Here is a 20,151-nt window from a genome sequence, read left to right as displayed (position 1 = left end):
TTCAAAAAAACACTTTATAAATATTCTGCACAAGAATTTCAGTGATTAAAAGAATGTCTCGTTAAAAATAAGAATTTTAACTTAATAACTGTAACTGTATAAAATTATACAAGAGAAAATGTCTTTATACGTAAAGTATTCTTATATATATAGATTGTGTAATATATTTTGTAATAATAATTTCAATCAAAAGAATTTTTTTCTTATTGAAAATACGTGAGGACTGAATGATGTAAGAAAATAGGCAAAAATATCCGATCATCTTAATAATTTGTGGCTCTTCGATTGCCTATTTGTCAAACTTATATATCATAGCTTAATATGTTGCTCAAATTTTTTATTTAATTTTCACCTTTCGTCATAGCTCAATTGCAGAGAAAAATCTTCATCTTTTTCAGGAGATATTTCATAGATATTTCAATATCTCTCTTAATATCATCTTCGAATGTATATATAACCATTATTACAAGCTGCGCCAGCAATATTATTTTATTCAAGCGGACGATATTTTTTCATTCATATCAAAATCGAAAATTTTTCAAATAAAATATAAAATTTTTTTACATAATTGGAGAATGATCATGCTCTTTTTTTTTATTAAAAATGCATCATCGTGCTCTTTCCATCTCTCGTAAAGCTTGACTCGGTACGCCAGGAGGCAGAGGACCCGGTTCACCTCCTCTGGCTTCAGGATCATTGTTGGCAGCTTCCGATGCTTTAAACCGTTTATACTTTCCTGCAATGTCATATTAGTTTAGAGAATTTGAGAATTGTATTAGAATTGCAAAAAGCACAAAAATCAATTAATAGCTTCTTTTTGAAATAATTTGTTATCAATTTCAAATTATTGTATAATAATCATTAATCTTTTTATATTAAAGATACATCAAGAAGCAGTTAGAAAGATTATTATTATGTATAATCAAACTTAAACAATATTGTTATATTTAATTTGTAATTAATCTTGAATATTTTGTATATATAATTTGGCAATAAGGCGATAATTTTACGGCGCTTACTAGCTAAGCGGACCATGGTGACACCCCACCAAATGCTCCAGCCCCATCCGACGAGACAAAACAAAACGGTAAACAATTGACCAACACCCACGACAAGATTGACAATAAATGCACCCAGTCGTGACTTTAGTCCGGCAACGGGGGAGAATCGCGGTTGTCCGGTACATAAATTAAACAGGCCGCTCCAAATAGTTCCTAAACGAAAAAAAAGAATCGATTGTATAAAAAAAAAAAAAGAATTTAATATTGAAGAAAAAAATTACTTGAAAATTTACAAAATTGAAAATTGACTTCTCAAAAGATTATTTTTTTTCTATGAGAATATAGTATTAATGCTTAAATTCATACCAGTGCCTGGTAATAAAACATTCCATATTAGGCAAAACCAGGCGAGAGGAATAGGAAGGCATGGAATAGCGCCACGCATAACAGAATTGTACTCCACTAGGACATCTGGTAACTTGGCCTTCGGTTCCTACAATATATTGCACATCAAGTTCTCGTGTCATAAATATAAAGCATGGCCTGGGTGTGTGTAGAATATTGTAAGTAGATTAAACTGTTCCATTATATTTTAGTTCAAAAAATTAATTCAAAAATAACAATTCATCCCTCTTCCTCCAAGTTAAAGTTATATATTAATTTCTTTTTATTTAAATTTGATACGCAGTTTTTCAGAAATATTAAGATTAATAAAAAGAAATAATTCCAATTATTCGCTACACGCGAATAACAAAATGGTAATATATTTTGTTTGACAAGGTTTCGATACCTCCGACAAGGGTGGCGGAGCTACACTCGTAAGACTGTGCTTGGCACGTGTATTTTTTGTGCGTTCTTGCGTGTCTGTGCGTTTGCAGCTGCAACAACCGAACACGCGACGACAAATCGCACCGCATCTTCTCTCTGGCGGGCAGCAAACGGTAGATTCGGCAGGAGCAACCCTGGATTTTCTTGTGCAACAGTTCATCTCTCGTAATCCGGTGCATCTGTTAGAGAAAAGTATATCGCACGATGCATTTTTCATCTTAAGATCCACCAATAAAAAATCTCTTAATAATTAAAATAATATTCAAATTCAAAAGTCATCGAAAATATTATAGAAGATTACGATGTTTCTCGATTATTAATTAAATCGGGAATATTTTTTATACACGAGAATGAGATAGAGAATTCTGAAATTGAAATCAAATTATCGGACGATTCCTCTGAAAAAACATAAAATCAATATAACAGCAAGATAGTACAGCATAGATAGCAAAGCAAAATAACAAAAAATTAGACCTGAAAAATTCTGGAATAAAGCTCATGGTTAAATAAATAGTAATAAATAGTAATAAATTACAGACTGAACAAAAGTATTCGCTGGAAATATTTTTTTCGCAGTTTTTCTATTCGTATTGTGTCATATCGTGCCCTCAAATTTTCCATATTATTAATGTAATAATATACATATAATAATTTGATAAAATAAACGCATGCAATTTGAACATGAAATTCTAATCGGTATGATTCCTCACTTGCATCGTGACTTCAGTTTCGACCAGCAGGACAATGCATTTGTCACAGGTGGTGGTGCAGGCGGTGGCGGAGTGTCGTTAATCACCATCGCTCTCTTTTGATTCCTGGTCCATAGAAGACCCTTGGGGTCTCTACGGCAGGCCAAACACCTCATGCCGGAACAGCACTTGGAATACTGACTCAAGGACCTTCTCCAACGTGCTAATAACTTCTCGTTACTTTGTTCCTTCTCGTTGGAGGAGGCCAAGACACTGCGATAAAAACATGACATTGATATCACGATATGCTGCTAATAAATTAAATATTATATTTTGCGGAAAAATCTATGTGCATATATTGTATATAAAAAATGCATATATATCTAATTTTTTAAATAACTTAATTTTTATATGTATATATCTGAGTGTTTATACAATAATAGATTTTTATATTTCAACATTTTTTCTGTAAAATATCCAACAAGTCATTTTTTATATTTTTATTGTATAAGGATATACATAATTATTAATTCATAATTCTCTGTCTATGTTGAATAAGATTTCATAAAAATAAGAAAGATCAAGATAAAGGATAAATAATTTATATATATTTTACTTTTAATTTACTTTTATACAGCATAATTGTTCAACTATTTAGTCTCGAAAGATTATTATCGATTTTGCATTAGCTGCATAGCTATTAGCATTTACATATATATATATCTGTATACACGTATGAGTCATGTGTAAAATGCAGTCTATGTATATAATATCAGAAAGTATTGATTACATTTAGCTGTAGATGAAGAGGTCTAGATTATTCATGGGGCATAATATTTGAATTGAATTAAAAACGTATGCCGAAAAAATAATGTAAATTTTATCGGAGTATTAAATCGCACTTTATGTTATTATAATGAGTTTGATTCAGTTTATACCTACTTTTTTCCAAAATGTTTGTCAAAGTTAAATGGATATACAATTGCAAAACACTAAATGCGCATTTAAAAGCGCAGGCATATTTGTTGTTGGAAGGTATATATATTTCGTGACTCAATCAAGCAGCGGCCGACGAAAAACGCAATATCCCTCACATAGCAGGCTTAATCACATCACGAAAACTTTAGAGCCGCGCAGGTCTCTCATCCCTCTGTCCGCGCATGCAATCGTAGTCCGGAAAAGCCCTTACCTAAACACAACTCCTTCGCAAGATAGAGATCCAATTTCCAGAAACTTAAGAGGTGATCGGTAGACGTCGAGGGCGCGATCGCCAAACTCGAAATTGCGATAGACACGCGTCCGATAAATTCGTGAGGGAAGAGGAAAAATCATCGGCGACAGAATAACAACGATGAGAGTAATCCGAGATCGAAAATCGCGACAATAACGATCCGCGACAACGAGGGCGAAAACGAAGATCGCGACGACTTCCGTTCGTAAGTCAACGAGTGGCCGTCACTAGCGGCCGGCCTCAGGTGACTTCGGTCAGTGATTGCGGTTGCCGCAGTCGCGGCAAGATGTGGCCGCGAAGGGTGGCGGGCGAGAGGGCAGAGGTAAAGTCGACTGGTCCCGCGCGACCGGTCACGCGAAGATTTTCAGCCCCCTTCGCGGCCCTCCGGCCCTCGGAGCTAGTTAGCTGGCTGACCACGAAATCGATACGCACGACACGAAGTTCTTTACCTTAACCGGCCGGTTTTCAAGGCGTTCCCGCCGCGGCCGCGGCCGATTTTCACCCTCCCCCCCGACGCGTGTGTCACGACGCGCGTGTCGGTCGGTGACTATACAGCAGGGCTTTAAAGTTGCGCTTGTAATTCGTCGTCACCTTAACCCTTAAACGAGAGCGAGCACTTTCGCTGATCATAAAGAAGGCCGATCGCTATCGAATTTTTTACGAGTTTATTTTAAGATTAAAATTATTCCGCCGCGAGTTCTCTGAATGATAATGATATCTGTTTTCTAATCATAATGAAGAGTACGTGAAAAATGTTTTAAAAACATGTTCACCAATATACCACAAAACCTGATCTTGAAAATATAAAGAGGCAAATGCTTTCAGCGAAGGCTTAATCTTGCGATTATTTTTGATATATCGTTGTTAATAATATAATCAGAAGTCTTTTTTTTTATTTGATATATATATCGTTTATATATACACATAAATATGTAACAATAATTATATATAGTTTTTAATTCTTACTCAGGCTTTAAATAACTTATTTAATTAATTTTTATCATTTTTTTATGTTATCGTAAATTAAATATGTAATAAAATGCTCGATATAATTTTTAATAAATCTGAGAAAAAATTAATTAATTTTTCGCGAAGAATCTATAACTTCTTGCAATTAACCATTGTTAGTTTTACAAAACGCCATCATAAATTGGTAAACTAATAACTAATTCTATCGCCATCTCGCGATATTATTATGCGGTGAAAAAATTATGCGACAACAACGTCCTGCGTATGCTAATAAATTGTTCTTCACCACGCTCAACGTGATATATCTGTTATTACATTTTCATAAAAAAAAAAAAATACCGCATGGAAAAAGTTTTCTATATTGACACAATTACGAGAAGTTTTATTGTTCATTCAAAAATAATGATTCAGATTCTTTATCGTGAATTCATTTTTAATTCACATTCTTCAAGAATCAAATTTAAAAAGTGGCATTTTTATTACTCGCATTTTCATTTATTCCAATCATCCAAAAATTTATTCCAAAATAAATTTATCGCATTTCTTTAAAGAGAAATGTTAAAATCAATTTGCATTGAAAGGGATTAAGCCTAGTGGCATACTAAAGACACATTGGCCGAGCGATTACACGGCTGCATCACGATTCACGACACGCTAGACAAAACCATTAAAAGTTATACGTGTCTAAAAGTTCGTATCTACCATTTACGCGGTTGATTAAAGGGAGAGAGGAAAAGCTAAAGCGGTTGAAAGTTTGCACAAAATGCGGCGTCATTAAAGCGCAAATACCACGATCTACTTCCACTTACAATTAAATAATTTTACCGACCACTTTCTCCCATAATCGCGTCGTTAATGAGAAAATCCGCGCACAGATTGTCCTGAGAATTAAAACGACTTCCGGTTGATTTCTGCATGTACATTGTAAGATGCAACTCACATTACCCGCAAGAAGTGTAATTAATTTCTCAGATCGCACACTCTCGCGCATATTGCAGCAATAATGCGTACGTTATTAAATAACGAAAATAACGCGTGCTAATTTCCGCTGTTTGTTTTTCTTCATTACTGAACTTAAGAATATTCATCTAACTTTTAGATTTAAATCTAGCGTGCATATCAATCTGGTTTCATACACACAATCTAGTATTAAAATATTTAATTATGTAACTTGTACATACAGAGTTCTGTTTTCTTCAGAATATTTTTTAGACCAGAAAAGAATATATATAATTTTTAGCTGTAGAACTAAATATATATTACATCAAATACAAAATTTTCAAACTATTAATAAAATATCGATAAAATGTTTGGTATCCAGAAATCGATAAAATATGAAAAATAGAAGTCGTTTATAGAAGTCGTTTAACAATGTCGTATTGCATGCGAAACGACTCTTTCCGAAAGGCAAACTCGGACGCAACGAAATGCATGCCATATTTGAGATTTACGGCAGCGGAATTGTTTCGTGTCGCGCGAGCGGCATTATCATTCGCACAAATTTTAATAACTCGTGGTAATAAAACTATAGTTTGTCACGTTGCCTTTATACCGCTTGTATCGTGCCGCATAAATGTAATGAGAAAATAGTTCTCTTGAATATTCTCTACGCAAATAAATAAAAAAATTGAAAAAAAAAATTTTCGAATGAAGAGAAAATTAAGTGAAAGGCTTCGATTACAACATCCTAATGTTAGTATTTTGGTAATGATCCTACGATTAATATGCCAATCTTGCCGAAGAATTTTTTTGGAATTAATATTTGAAGACTTTATCTTACAGATATATTCGATAAGTTCCAGAGATATTTTTTTATTTTGTCATAAAAGTTGATTTTTTTTTCTTAGCACGTTATTAATCTGAAGCCTTTATTTAACACTCATAGAAAATTAATAAATTTATAAATTTATAAGTTTAAAAAAATAGATAAAAATAAAATAATGGAAATTGTTACGCTCGATTCTATAACATGTGAAAGCATATTTATCTATTATTTTTTTTTCGATTAAATTCTTGAATGCAATTCTTTAATGCAAACAAATGCCTTTTACAATTTCATGTTTCTAATTGCTACAGCATGCAAATAAAAATGCATGCAAGCATCGTTTATTTATAATCTTGTTTGATGGTATCTATTAATTAAAAATAGTTTTTTTATTGATTAATTAATTGATGTGTGACTTGACATATTTATATTTAAGATATAACACAACAGAAAGGAGCAACAATCAAATTAAAATTCAATTCTGTCACATAAGGATGCGTGAAGATTTATCTTTAACACATATTAATCGTCTTATTATTTTTAAACGCAAATAAAGTCACTCAATGCATGCAGATATAGAGACATATTGAATTCCCTTATAATTTCCCTCGTATCATAGAAATTAAAAACCGTTCTCATTTTTTATTAACATTGCAAATTCATCCACCTATTTGACATATGTATGTTCTGTTGTTAGTCACGAGGATACAGAATGCAATTAGCCTAACTGGAAAGAGCGGCTAGAAGGAATGGCTAGAAAGGAATGAAAAATTCAAAGGAGCTAGATTCAAAGATGGTAAGTGTATAATGTTATGCAAATTATATTAAAATTCGTTTCGCTCAATCTTTAATAATGTACTTTTGCATTTAATACTTTCGCGTTGCATACCGTAACGTTTTCCGCACGCTATCAAAGATTAGCGGTTCAATTATGTCAAATTGTGGGAAATGGGTTGCCGACTTACATAAAAAACACAAAAGTACTTTAATAAAATGAAGGATAAACATGTGCAATCATAATAAAATTATATATAATAACTTATTTAAGCGCGGTATATAATAGAATGAAAGTAAGCATTTATATGATTATATTAATATTTATATTGTTACGAAAACAGTAAAATAATTCATATACAAAATTATACAAAATTATTAAAAAATATCTTTCTATGTTTTTAAAAATTATTTATTAGAAAGCTCTAATGTGTATGTTAGAATATTGTTTTTTAATAGTTATAGAAATTTTTTTATAATTAACAAAACATTAATGATATTTTATAATTATAAAAAAATTTCTATAATTATTAAAAATATATTGTTAGTGATAAATACAGATTAGTAATTAAACCAATTATTTTGAAATAATTTTTTTTAATAAAAATTAAGAAATTGACACAATTAAGATATCCAATATTCATTTCTTATTATGCTGTAATATAAAATAAATTGTTAAAATAAAGTTTTGTGAATATCTAAAGGAAAAAGCAAAAGAGTGAGCAAATAAAATAATATAGCCCAGCTTAAAAATTCAAAATTTAAATTAAGATATAATATTACGATAAATCAATTTAATATAATAATTTTTTGCACATTTTATGTGTCACAAACTATCTTTATAAATACCAATATTTGTGTATAAGAAAGTACTTGTGTATATCTGATTATAACACCGCGTATGACTCAACGGATGCAGATCAACCAACTAATAATAAATCGGATTATCGCGTGATACGAGAACATGTGCTCTCTTTCGTCGTGTTCTTTCGAATCCATTAACGAGTCTCTTGTTTCATAATTTAGCATCATCTGAGAGATTGTTTTTTACGAGAAATAAAAGTTATTCTTTGGATATATACATATTACGCTTTGCAATCAAAGAGATAACAATTAGCGATCAATCAGTGTCTCGATCGGAAGCTCGCCGGTCATCTCCTAACGAATAGCCTCGGCCAATAAATCGACACAATGAGGGATCGTCCTATCATATATAATTTATAAATGGTATGTGCCGAGAGAGGAAGGCGGGAAAGACGGCGCGACCGAAAATTGACGTAACGTGGCAATATGAAATGACCGGCGAGGCGTCGCGGCGCGGCTCGTCGCGTGCGGCCAAGGTCGATTCGCGCCACCACCCGTATTTCATTCGCTCGGCCTGGGTGTTCTCGTTTCTCTTTATAGCTGCTCGACATCCCAAACCTACCCCGCGAGGGCACTTCGTCTAATTCGCCGATTGTTGCTCGCGAAGCAAAAATCCACGCGCAAGCCCCCTAAAGCTCATTAGCCGCGCGTTATCCAATTTGTAAAAGTGTGGATAGGTTTAATTGATATCGATAATAATTGGTATCAGATTGCTCGAGACGTTCTTTTTTAAATAAATATAAACTTTCTTTTATAGATCTTTTATATCAATTAAAAACAAATATAATAAACATATTAATACAGTAATATATTCTACATATAAAAAGATATCTCTCTGATATATATAAATATTTTTTAAATAACACTATTACTATTACCCTCAAAAAATTTATATATAAAAATAAAAATTATATATAGGAATAGAAGGTACTTTTAGATATCTATAAAACAGATAAAATCTTAAGCATTCTGATATCGAACTTATGCAAAGTTGAAATATCAATAACAATTGAAAAATATTATTTGACAGAAATATTTTTTTACTGTATTAAAATTTCTAGTTAAATAATGTTAATATTTTGTGTGATTTTGTCAGAATTTTTGATTTTAAGAGAACATTTTCTAAAAGCTTATGCATCACTGTACCGCAGAAAGCATGTAAAAATTGCTATAAATATTACTAATAATTTAATTAAGTATTGCTGTGAGTTACTAGCGAGATTTAGTATCTTATAGCTAGCTATTACGCCATTAGTGTGCAAATTTGTAGTCAGCGGTTTACCCCGCAATTGAATTACACGAATCTCCGATAACTGAAATCTATCTTCATTTTTTACTGCCTCAAATTAATTTCACATTTTTATTTAGATTATTTAACTTGCATGAAAATAATTTTTCTTACATATATAAATTGAAAATATTATATCCGTGAAAAGCTATTAATTTTTTTCATAGTTGCGTCTATCATTTAATCAAGAGAATTTTTGGAATTTTTCAAGAGAATATAATCGATTGTAACTTTTAAAATAATGTAAACATTATAAAATACACACACAAAAGTAGCAAAAAAGAAAATCTGGAAAAAATCTTGGAAATAAAAAATGAGTGTTTCAACTAGCTTTATGACGATGAGAGGGGAAGTTTAGATAATATCGGACACAGATATATGTACGAGAAATCCTTCTATTTTCTTACGTCAGCAAGAAATACGGCAAGGAAATCGTTCATAAAAGAAATAGAACGCCGTACTTTTTTTTTTGCCGTATACATTCACCCATAAATACTGCATTTTCCACAGCGCGACATATCTTTGCGGCAAAAAAAATTTTAGCGTTCCACAAAAGTCAACGAGAGATCGCGGACGAGTTGGCTCGCGTGCAAGATCAATCGTTAGATACAAGGATGCTTTTGTATTTACACTCTCAATTTTTTTTATCAAATATATTTGTTGATCAAGATTAATTTTCTTTCAAAAAAATACTAATTTCTTAAAATTAAAGATATATTCCCCCAATTTTTTGTATTTCATTTTTCAAGCATTGTTTTAATAACAGCTTGTAAAGAGAGAGACAAAATTATTTCTCAGATATATTTCTTTTATTATAATATAGTTTATAGCACGATTAAAAAATAAATTTATATTTATAAATTAAAGTATTATTTTAATTATTTTGAATTTCTATCAAATTCATACTTAAATATTACTTCAATTTCAAAAATTGTTAGTAACGCAAAATACATATATTTACATATATATATATATATATACTAAACATATAATGTATAAAATAATTAAATAATATATTGAGAAATAACATAATAAAATAACTTATTGAAGTGTATATATCTCATGGAATGGTGTGTATACCTTGTATAGAGGATGATTTAAAATGTTTTAAGAGCCTATAAATATAGGTGTATCGATTCTTATGCTTCCCTGCTTGCGCTGCGTGATTAAGTACAATAGATCCCGAGTAATTTACAATTTTTGTAGAACTATCCTCCTTATCGAATTAAGATGTTTCTTCCGCGTCGAAGTGACGCATTCCTTCAAAATGTGCACGCAAGGATCGTAATGGACATATTCTTTTCTTAATAATGGACCTTCTAAATTCTTAATAAATTATATAAAGAGATTAAAAGAAATATAATGAAAAGGTTAATCATTATGATTAACTCGTACACTCGAAATTCTAGAATGCGTTATTATCGTTTTATTGATACGTTTTATGATTTCTTTTTCGTTCTAAAGATATCACACATCAAAAATTTTATTGTAAATCAATAAAATTCTAAAAGTCGATATGCGTGCAGTTTTTTGAGAGATTTCTAAAATCTGTTTTACGAGAATAAAGTATGTTTATAATATGTTAGTTAGCGGGAAAGCATATAATACCGTCACGCTATTGCGTCTTGTGAGTCACTGGAACGTAACGGTCAGTAATAATATCACACAAAATTACGATGCAAAAAGTCTCTCGCGTAGAAAGAATTTAATCTCAACGCAATTACGGGAATAATAATCGTTCGATGGTCAAAATGCGAGACGTGATTCAACATCGAGACATTGAAGAACCGATCACCGCTGATGTCCTAATTGATCGACACACGCAGATGTAATGTGCGGATTTAATAAATAATGAATGAGGTGCAACGTACCCTAGGCGGATTTCTAGTGCAGCTTTATTAATTATTCATCAAAATCTAATTTTGAAAATTAAAGGAAGGAAAACTTAAATGATCCCATTATTTATATGGTAGTTAAATTAGCTAATTATATTTATATTATATATTTCATAAATCTTATTTTGATCATAGAATCAATTTAACATTTTACGATAAATGAATTTTAATAATAAAAATTATTGATTCAAAAAAGGCTATTGTTTTGTAAAAAAAATTGATCTTTAAAGATTTAAAATATTTTGATTTTTCTCTGAACGTTGTATTTTTTGCGAAATATTTTAATAAATATTTAAAGACTTTCAAATATCTAAATAAATATATTAACAATATTATAATCATATTATGTTCGCGAAATAATCTTTGTTTCAAATAATCTCTGTGCACAAAGTTTATTAAATAACGATTTATGTTTACGCAAATTTTCAGAAAAATCGCACAAATATTTACTCGATTATTTCAAAAGCAAGATCAACCGAGTTGAAGAACAAACTATCACAGAATAATATTTTTGCAGATGAAGCATTGAAACTCAGAGCAACAGCCATTATGGCGATAAGAAAGGACTGAGAAGGAGGGAGGAGGGGAGTTTGGGGATTTTAATTTATCATCCCGTTGAACTAACCCACGGTGGCTTGTCGATGTAAATTCCGGCACGATCGATAGACACACCTCGGCCGCTTCGACCGAAGGTGGAGAGGTTTATAACTAACCGGGGTGAAGGAACTCTTGAATCTTGCGCGAAACTATAGATAAGACGGAGAACTTCTCCGGCTTGCTTGTATCTTGGTTGGCCAAGCGAAAACTTTCCGTACGGCTTTTCGCGGGCATCGCTCGTACGATAATAAAATCGCGTCATGTCAGTTTCTCAACTGTGAACGATCATTGAGTCGTTCCCGAAAAGAGTTCTCGTGTTCCTCGAGTTTCCTGAGAGATGGGAGACACAATACGTTGCTGTCTCTTTAAATATATCTACATTTTCCAAAATAATCCAACTTTTCCAATCCAGTTCGAGGTATCCTCGAGTCTACATAATTTATAAAAAAAGATTCAGCAACCGTGAAATTTATATTATTTATACGATGGAGCGAGAATATGATACAAATCTAAACTCTGCTTACAATTAGAGAAAGTTTTACAGGAGAAGAAAAATGGTGAAATTCTGTTTTTGTCATTCAAGCAAATAACTTAATACTGTTTTGTTCGTTGCAGCGTTATACATTGAGAAATTGTAATATTTAAATAGCGACTACACAAATAGCACAAAAGTAGAAAGCGCTTATCAAGCGCTCTCACGCGCACGGAGAACAGTCTATATAATTTTCAACGTTTTTTTTTAAAAAATATTTTTAACGTGTTATGGAAATACTTGGAACTTTGCTTCATATTCTCATCTTCCTCTCTTAAAAAAAGCGTTAATTAATTGCAACAACGTGCGAACGTCTACCGTGCGAAATAAATTACACGGTTATGCGCAATAAATTAACCAACGGACTAATTGCCAAAATTAATTATCTCCTCAAGAATCTTGGAGTATCGCCTAAATCACGCGAATATAATTAAGTTTGGAGTGAATCCGTCTTGAGAAGTACAAGAAACTACTACGAAACTCGGATCAAACTTGGAAACATCGTAGAACGATGAATAAATAACTACGCAGTAACGCAATGGCCCCGCGATTTGCTTTGAGATATCTCGTGAAATTACTGCAATAATACACGATATGACAAATGACGTGATTTACCATATGCATATCACAAGCGACTAATACAGATATGCAGATTTGGCCAAAATGTACGAAACATTCTTAGTAAATTTCAATGAGTTAAATGTTAAATTATTCGGCTCTTTGTGGTAGCAAAAAATGCAATAAATTTTTATATACAATTATAGCGATTATTAGTTCAGTTCAAGAATAAGCTGATTCCATAATCTATATGTATATGAGTTCCATCCTAGATTTTGCATTTAATGTTTAATAAATTATGGACTTATTAATTTTTGCATCAAATTTTTTTTCAAAAACAATATCGAAATATGATAAAATATTTTTAAAAAATTTGTATCACATAATATTTAATTTGTATGAACATTAAACACAATCGAATTTATTACAATTTAATATAAGTATTCCATTTGCTTTTGGCCAAAGCTATATGTAATATTGTAAATGAGTAGTTATGAGAGACCAGGTTTTTAGAGTATTATTACAGTGCGATAAAATATGCGACTAATCATTTCATGTCGTACAACTACTCTTTAAAACAATCTTAAGTTTACATCAAAAGAAATTTCGTTCCAACAATAGCAAAGCGAATAAAAAATGAGCATAATTTTAAAGCTGTGAACATGATAATCATCCCGCTTACCCTAATAACTAGTTATATATATTTGATTTTATACTCTCATTCTAAATCAAGGCTTATAACTTGCACTCAAAATCGAATTTTAAAAGTAATTTATATATTTATTTTAAAAAAGACTTTTTTACTATTCCTCTCAAAAGTTTCAAAAATTTTAAGGAAATCAAATAAATTGGATATATTAAGGTGGTTGCATGTCAGAGTTGGAGAGCTTCGAAAGAGATCATCGCTATTCTTTTCGGCGCAAGATAATCGTGTCATGAAAGTGATTTATTTAATTGAGAGTGATGTTTTGTTATCGTGTCTTGCCAAAATTTCATCTTCTAATCTATTCAAAATGCCTGATATATCAGACATATATTCGAAACAAATAGCTTAAATTCATAATCCATCAGATGGGCGATAATGATATGATTTAACAGAATTATGCGTATAAAATTTAATCCGCATATCACGCGATTTATAAAACAAAAAGATTTATAAATTCAATAAACACATCCTTTTTTTAAGTACAGATCTCTATAAAAACATAGATCTTTTTGTGTGTTGTATTAATGTATCATCGGTTGACAACGTATAATTATTGTATAATAAATTAACATCATTAATCATCTCTATGCATTAGATTTATATTTTTTATCTGTACGTTATTATTCTTTCTAACATTGATTATACTTAATTACAGTTTACATAGGGCATACATCGATGCTATAAAGACGGAAAGAAAAGAAAGAAACAAGTGTAAAACAAATGGAGTTAAAAAGAGAGAAAAGATATAGATTTGTAATAAATTATGATACTTTAACACACACAATTAAAAAATACTTTCAAGTACATTTATTCCGCGCGTGTGATATTATATATAATATAATTAAGTAAATTGAAATTGACTCACGTTGGCTCTCCATTCTGCTCGATATGGACGATGTTGCCGCTGAGCGTCTCGATCTCCTGCGAACGCTTCACCATGTGCACGCCCGTCTTTTCCCTCGGCGAGGACACCCCCCTGACCGTGTTCACACTCACTCCTGTGTCCGTCGATCTCACGCTCTTGATGGAGCCCGTGGATGCGCCAGCCGACGACTTTAGGGACGCGTCGCTACCACGGTTCTCGTTCCTCGTTCGTACCACTGTACCACTGTTTACACTCGCGTTCACCGCACCGACCGCAGAATTCACGCTGTTGTTGTTGTTCGCCGTCTTGCTGTTTGTCATCGTGTTGTTTACCGTTGTCGCGTTATTTATCGTCGTCTCCGCTTTTTCAGCCGTCCTAGCAATCTTTGAGTCGTTCTCCATCACGGTTGGCATCTTATCGTTCGGAATCTCGCTACTGGCTGCTACCTTGCTACTAGCAGAGCCGCTTTTCACCTCCATCGTTTCTGATTCTTCCGGAGTCTTTCCGTCGTTCTGTTTGGATCCGCGGGCGTTCTGACTGTTTCTACCAGAACGCTGGTTGGCAGAAGATTGATTGGAATGCTGATGAGCCGAATCTTCATCGTTCTTAATAACATCCTTTGTAGATTGACCAATGCTCCCGCTCTTTATATGTTTTATAGAATTGCTCTGCGCGCCGACGGAAGAGTCTTTATTATCACTTCCAGGATTATTACTCGCTTGATTCGCCTTGACTGATTGATTTTCGACGGATCTCTGGTGCATCGATGCTGTATTTTGCGTCGACACCGGCGTTTCTTCCTTAGATGCAGGAGAGATTGATCTGGACATTTCTTCAGACTGTTCCTTCTGCTGATTCGGCTCCATGAGAAGCGTGTTCGCGTCGATGTGCAACGGTTGCACCGCCGTGGTCGTCGTCGTATTCACTAAACGTTCACTAGACGTGCCGGTCGTTTGCGAGGTTTGCTTCAACAGATTTATGAGATCCATTTCATCCATATTACCTGAGGAATTCTTATCTGTCTCGCTTTCTTTCGAATTTGGTTCGGACGATTGGCCATTCCGAAGAGATTGGTTCGCTGTCTGCTTGTCATTTCTATCTTCCGTCAGAACTTTGTCCGTTTTCTCCATTTTTACGAATCTTTCCAAGTTCTGCTCGGGCGTTGAAATAAACCTGTTGGTATTTGACGAGCCATTCGTCTTTAGAGGAATCTTCGACGGCGAAAGAAGGCGTTCCTTGCTAGAGTTCTTATTCTGATTGTCTCTTCGAGTAGTAGCAACATTGTTCTTTTGCGACATCCTTGATGTCTTCATGGGTGATTGTCGTGAAGCGTTCCTACTTTTTATATTCGATTGAGAGATTGCCTTTTCCGGTTTCGTCGGGGTGCCTTGGATCGGGGAGAGTCGCGTCGACGGTTTCGTTGTCGTTTGTCGGCGCATTGTTGTCGAGTTGCTGCTGAGATTACTGGTAGAGTTAGAAATAAAACGAATCTTGGACTCGGCAAAATTTGTACGACTCTTGGAGTCGGATTTATTTAGGTGCGTTCTAGAATCGTTTAGCCGCGTTTTCGACTCAGCCGCGTTTAACCGACTTTGCGAATTCGAGACGTTCAATCGTGTCTTTGAGTCAACTCGGCGACCGATCTTAGGCGATGGCGAACGTTCATTGGCTTTCGTCAAGGAGGTAGATCGTTGACGATAAGTAGGCTGTGGTATCAGGCTTTTCCTAGGACTATTTTGTTGCGATAGCGAAACTGCAAAAGATAAACGTGATTTGTCAGTAACAAGATAAGATCACTAATTCTAAATAAAGTGCATAAAATTTGTCAGCTCTCATTATTAAATTTTAATATTGATTATATTAAATATGTATATTGATAAATAATCCATAAGTAAAGCTTCTTCTAATAACATAAAACTTTAAAAAACATCTACGCACGCGATCTGAAAAATTATAGTATCTTAAGATCTTGATAATATTTTTTTTAGATGTTTCTATTCAAAAAAGTTTCATCAAGATAACTTCAATAACACTTTTACATTTTGAATCCTCAAGATATTTATAAAATTTTTAACGGTTGCCATATGAGAATTTTTATTGATGAATTGCTCAACCTACCTCTTCGTTCGACTCTGCGTCGACGGCCATCCCCGGCGACTTCCGGCGATTGCGGTCTCGACATTGAGTGAGGAGGTGGTCCCTTGAAACCACGTCCACGGAAGGGCGAGACTCTTCCTGTGGGCAAGTTGGGTGACGCATTATCAGGGTCTGGACTCGCCGGCCTGGATTCAGCGAGTATCACGAAACTGGAACGACGATGTGCCCTGCCGAAGGACGTCGAAGACGGAGCGATCTTGTAGGGCTCGGGCGCGCGCGGCGGCGGCGGCGCTGTCGTGGGACTCGTCGGCGATAGATAAGCGGTATCGGGGACAGCCAACACCCGAAAGGACAGCGGGCCCTGCCGCGCGACATGGCCATCATGATCGATCCGTCTCATTCTTCTACGATCCTATCTTTTCATTGGAAAATCATAACATAAATGCAATTGAATTAGCAAGATTATACTAATTTCCAAATTTATGTAAAGAATTAGAATAAGAAGGTAGGAAATCTGCACAAAATAGTGACTAAAAAAAATATATTCTGGTTTTTTTGTTTTTTTTATTCTATAGCATAAAGATAACTGCAATTCATTATCAGATAATATGTCTATTGAATAATTTGAAATTACAAATTCAGTTTTACATTTAGATTTCTATGTTTAATATTAAAAATTAATTAAGGGAATATCAATAATTTTTCTAAAAATATGTTATTTGCTTCTTATTCGATTGTATCATTTCTAAACAATAATTTTATATCTCGATTATTTTCTCTTTTCTAATTTCTTCTTATTTAAGCCTAAGTTTGTACCTGGTGCCCTTCATGCAGATCGCTGAAGTGAGAGGGACGCCAAGATCTGCCGTTACTCTCACCTGCAAAAAGTAGAAATCTTTACTGAGAGAGATCTTTACGGAGAGAAAGAGAGTGCAGAACCATTTTGAGGATAAACGGAGAAATTTTTATTTCGATGGTAGTTGAGATAGTTCAAGATTGCGGTTCCGCGCAATGGTGCATGCGGATGGAAAACGCAATTACAGAAATAAAAAGAATCGTTCAACCATTTTAAAATTTAAATGGTCGATAGCTCGTGTACAATAGCTGCATCGACAAAAATTTAAATCACAAATTGCACATTTTCTCTGTATATTTGTTCTGACATCGAGATAAAAATGAAATGTCCAATTATTATTTTAATATCGATTATCTTTGCATTATTATAATATTTTATTTGTTGACAAATTATGCCAAAGCAAAATTCGAAAAATGGATTAATATAGCACCTTAAATATCATATTTTATTACCATTATATTGATAGCAATTTTTCGCACAATTTATTATTCGAAAAATTTATCAGATTCTTTATTATAAGCAAGATATTAATAGATGCTTTTCTTTCTTCTTAACGGATGAGGGAAGACTCGATGCGGCCAAGAATTAACAAACGCGCATGTAATTATTCGTTCTATGCGGCTTAACACGCGTCTCGACAATGAAAGAATCCACAGCGGATACGTGGAACCCGCGTTATTCACGCTCTCGTAGACGATCTGTCTGAGCGAATTTTATTGCGTTTACCGAGACGCTGCTGAACTACATTCTCGATGCGCTCGATGTATCGCGCAATGTTACATCTTTATAACAAAGAAGAAGAAGCAGAAGTTGAAAGCTTTATAACGGTAATAAAATGAGACATCTAAGCGCTATATTAAATTATTTTTCGAATTTTGCTTTGACATAATTTGCCAATATATTATAATAATTCAGTTTTTTACGCCGACGTATTTTTCAAATCCGACAAGCTGAAACACAGACCACTTTCAATCGAAATATTCGAATAAAACGATTCACACATTGCGTGATAATGATAACCTGTTGATAATTTTTTTTCGCGGTCAAATTTATTATTTTCGTCCCGATATCGTCACTGAATAAACTATATTAATTGATCGTGTTGTGTTTGAAATTTATAATGCTAAAAGAAATTATACAATTATACATTTCAAAACTTTAAATTTTTACTTCAACAAGAAAATGTTGTAAAAAAGAAACATGCGCGTTTTTAAAATTATTTAATTTGATAAATGTTTACATTAACTTAAACCTCATGGATCGTTTTCATTTTTACATATATTATAGAGGGCACATTCCTAAGTAACACACACTTTGAATTTTGTGGCACTCTCTTCTGGTTCCAGAGATATGTAATTTTAAAGTTTCACGGTTTTATTGCTTTTTCTGTTATAAAATAAAAGTTTGTTTACGTTATATTTGTGTAAAGCAGACGTGGAAAAAGTGTTTATTTACATTTCCGGGGACGAAGTTCCTCGGATTTTTCCACTTTTCACGCGAAGCGAGGTTCAACGCAAACCTAGTCTAGTTTTTTGATAGTCCTCCCGCAGGGAGGCGGAACATACTGTCTCCTCACATATACTTTTCAATGCGTAAATATAAAGTTGTAAACCCATGTGGAACCTTACTTTACATTATAAAGTATATGCATGGAGACAGGATGTTCCCCCCCGCCGCGAGGGATAATATATGTAAAAATAAAAACGATCCGTGAAGTGTAAGTTAATGTAAACTATTACCTTTAATTTAATTTAAATATGTAAAATATTATGGAAATTATAGAAAAAATGAACACATAAAAAAGTACGAAAGAATATTTAAACAACGAAATATATCTTATTCGATCGCGACAAATATTTTGCAATGAAGATTTAGATCGGGACAAATGTGGGAAATATCCGTAGCGTAATTTACCGCGCAGCTGCTTGTTACAAGAGCAACCGAATGATTTATAAATGTCATTCGCGACAAATCAATGTACAAGCAAGTACGAGTATGAATACATCGTAAATTGTAAAATCGTGAGATGGACTTAAAGCACGCGTGCACAAAGCGGTGTCTCCAGCGCGATTAATTCCTTTAAATCGTAAATAGGAAACATGAAGTATATATAAGCAAATCGGTGAATATAAAATATGCAAGGATCGCAGGTTCGAAATCCCTGCAGGAAGCAGTTTTATAAAGTCGCTAATATACTTATTCCCTATCTAAAGAACTGAATGTTCTTATTTAATCTTATATGTAATTTATAAATCTTATTTGTTTAAATTGGAAAGATATTTTCGATTTTTTCATTATTTTAAAACTCACCTCAATAAAATATTTCATCTATTTTAACGGATTTTTGCGCGCGTGTAAAAACTAATTAGTCGTTAATTTACATCGGTATGGATTTTGCAATTCAACAATAAATTCGTGTGATTTCCATAATTCTTCCGCATCCGCTTATGTGTACGATGCTGATGCACCGTGCACTCTACATAATTACCATCATATATCAATAATTGCACTGTGGACAATTGCATTGTGAAGAAGATATAGAGTATACAAAGTCCGAAGTATAACAGATCTTTGAGTATATACTTTCACTCGACACGACAGTTTCTAAATTGTCTCATTAAATAAAATTGACGAGA

At 33.2% G+C, this 20,151-nt stretch overlaps 1 protein-coding gene across 5 annotated transcripts in view; it reads right to left on the bottom strand.

Annotated features, from left to right (window-relative positions):
* LOC126856248 (protein stum) overlaps nucleotides 1-20,151 on the bottom strand; it is a 30,056-nt gene continuing 9,905 nt past the window's right edge. For 3 of the 5 annotated variants that reach the window (XM_050604593.1, XM_050604591.1, XM_050604594.1), the window contains 8 exons: nucleotides 17,476-17,537; nucleotides 16,681-17,075; nucleotides 14,563-16,315; nucleotides 2,540-2,791; nucleotides 1,792-2,008; nucleotides 1,368-1,494; nucleotides 1,020-1,214; nucleotides 1-736 (listed from right to left, as the gene is read on the bottom strand). In XM_050604593.1, coding sequence (XP_050460550.1) covers nucleotides 609-736; nucleotides 1,020-1,214; nucleotides 1,368-1,494; nucleotides 1,792-2,008; nucleotides 2,540-2,791; nucleotides 14,563-16,315; nucleotides 16,681-17,059 — 3,051 coding nt within the window. In that variant the 5' untranslated portion in view covers nucleotides 17,060-17,075; nucleotides 17,476-17,537 and the 3' untranslated portion in view covers nucleotides 1-608. The remainder of the gene's footprint in view (nucleotides 737-1,019; nucleotides 1,215-1,367; nucleotides 1,495-1,791; nucleotides 2,009-2,539; nucleotides 2,792-14,562; nucleotides 16,316-16,680; nucleotides 17,076-17,475; nucleotides 17,538-20,151) is intronic. The other 2 variants (XM_050604592.1, XM_050604589.1) reach the window with 1 other exon arrangement.

Source organism: Cataglyphis hispanica, chromosome 18 (genome assembly GCF_021464435.1).
Source record: "Cataglyphis hispanica isolate Lineage 1 chromosome 18, ULB_Chis1_1.0, whole genome shotgun sequence".
In the NCBI taxonomy this organism is placed as follows: domain Eukaryota; kingdom Metazoa; phylum Arthropoda; class Insecta; order Hymenoptera; family Formicidae; genus Cataglyphis; species Cataglyphis hispanica.
Note: the sequence above shows the minus strand (reverse complement) of the source record. Positions and strands in the feature narration are given on the sequence as shown.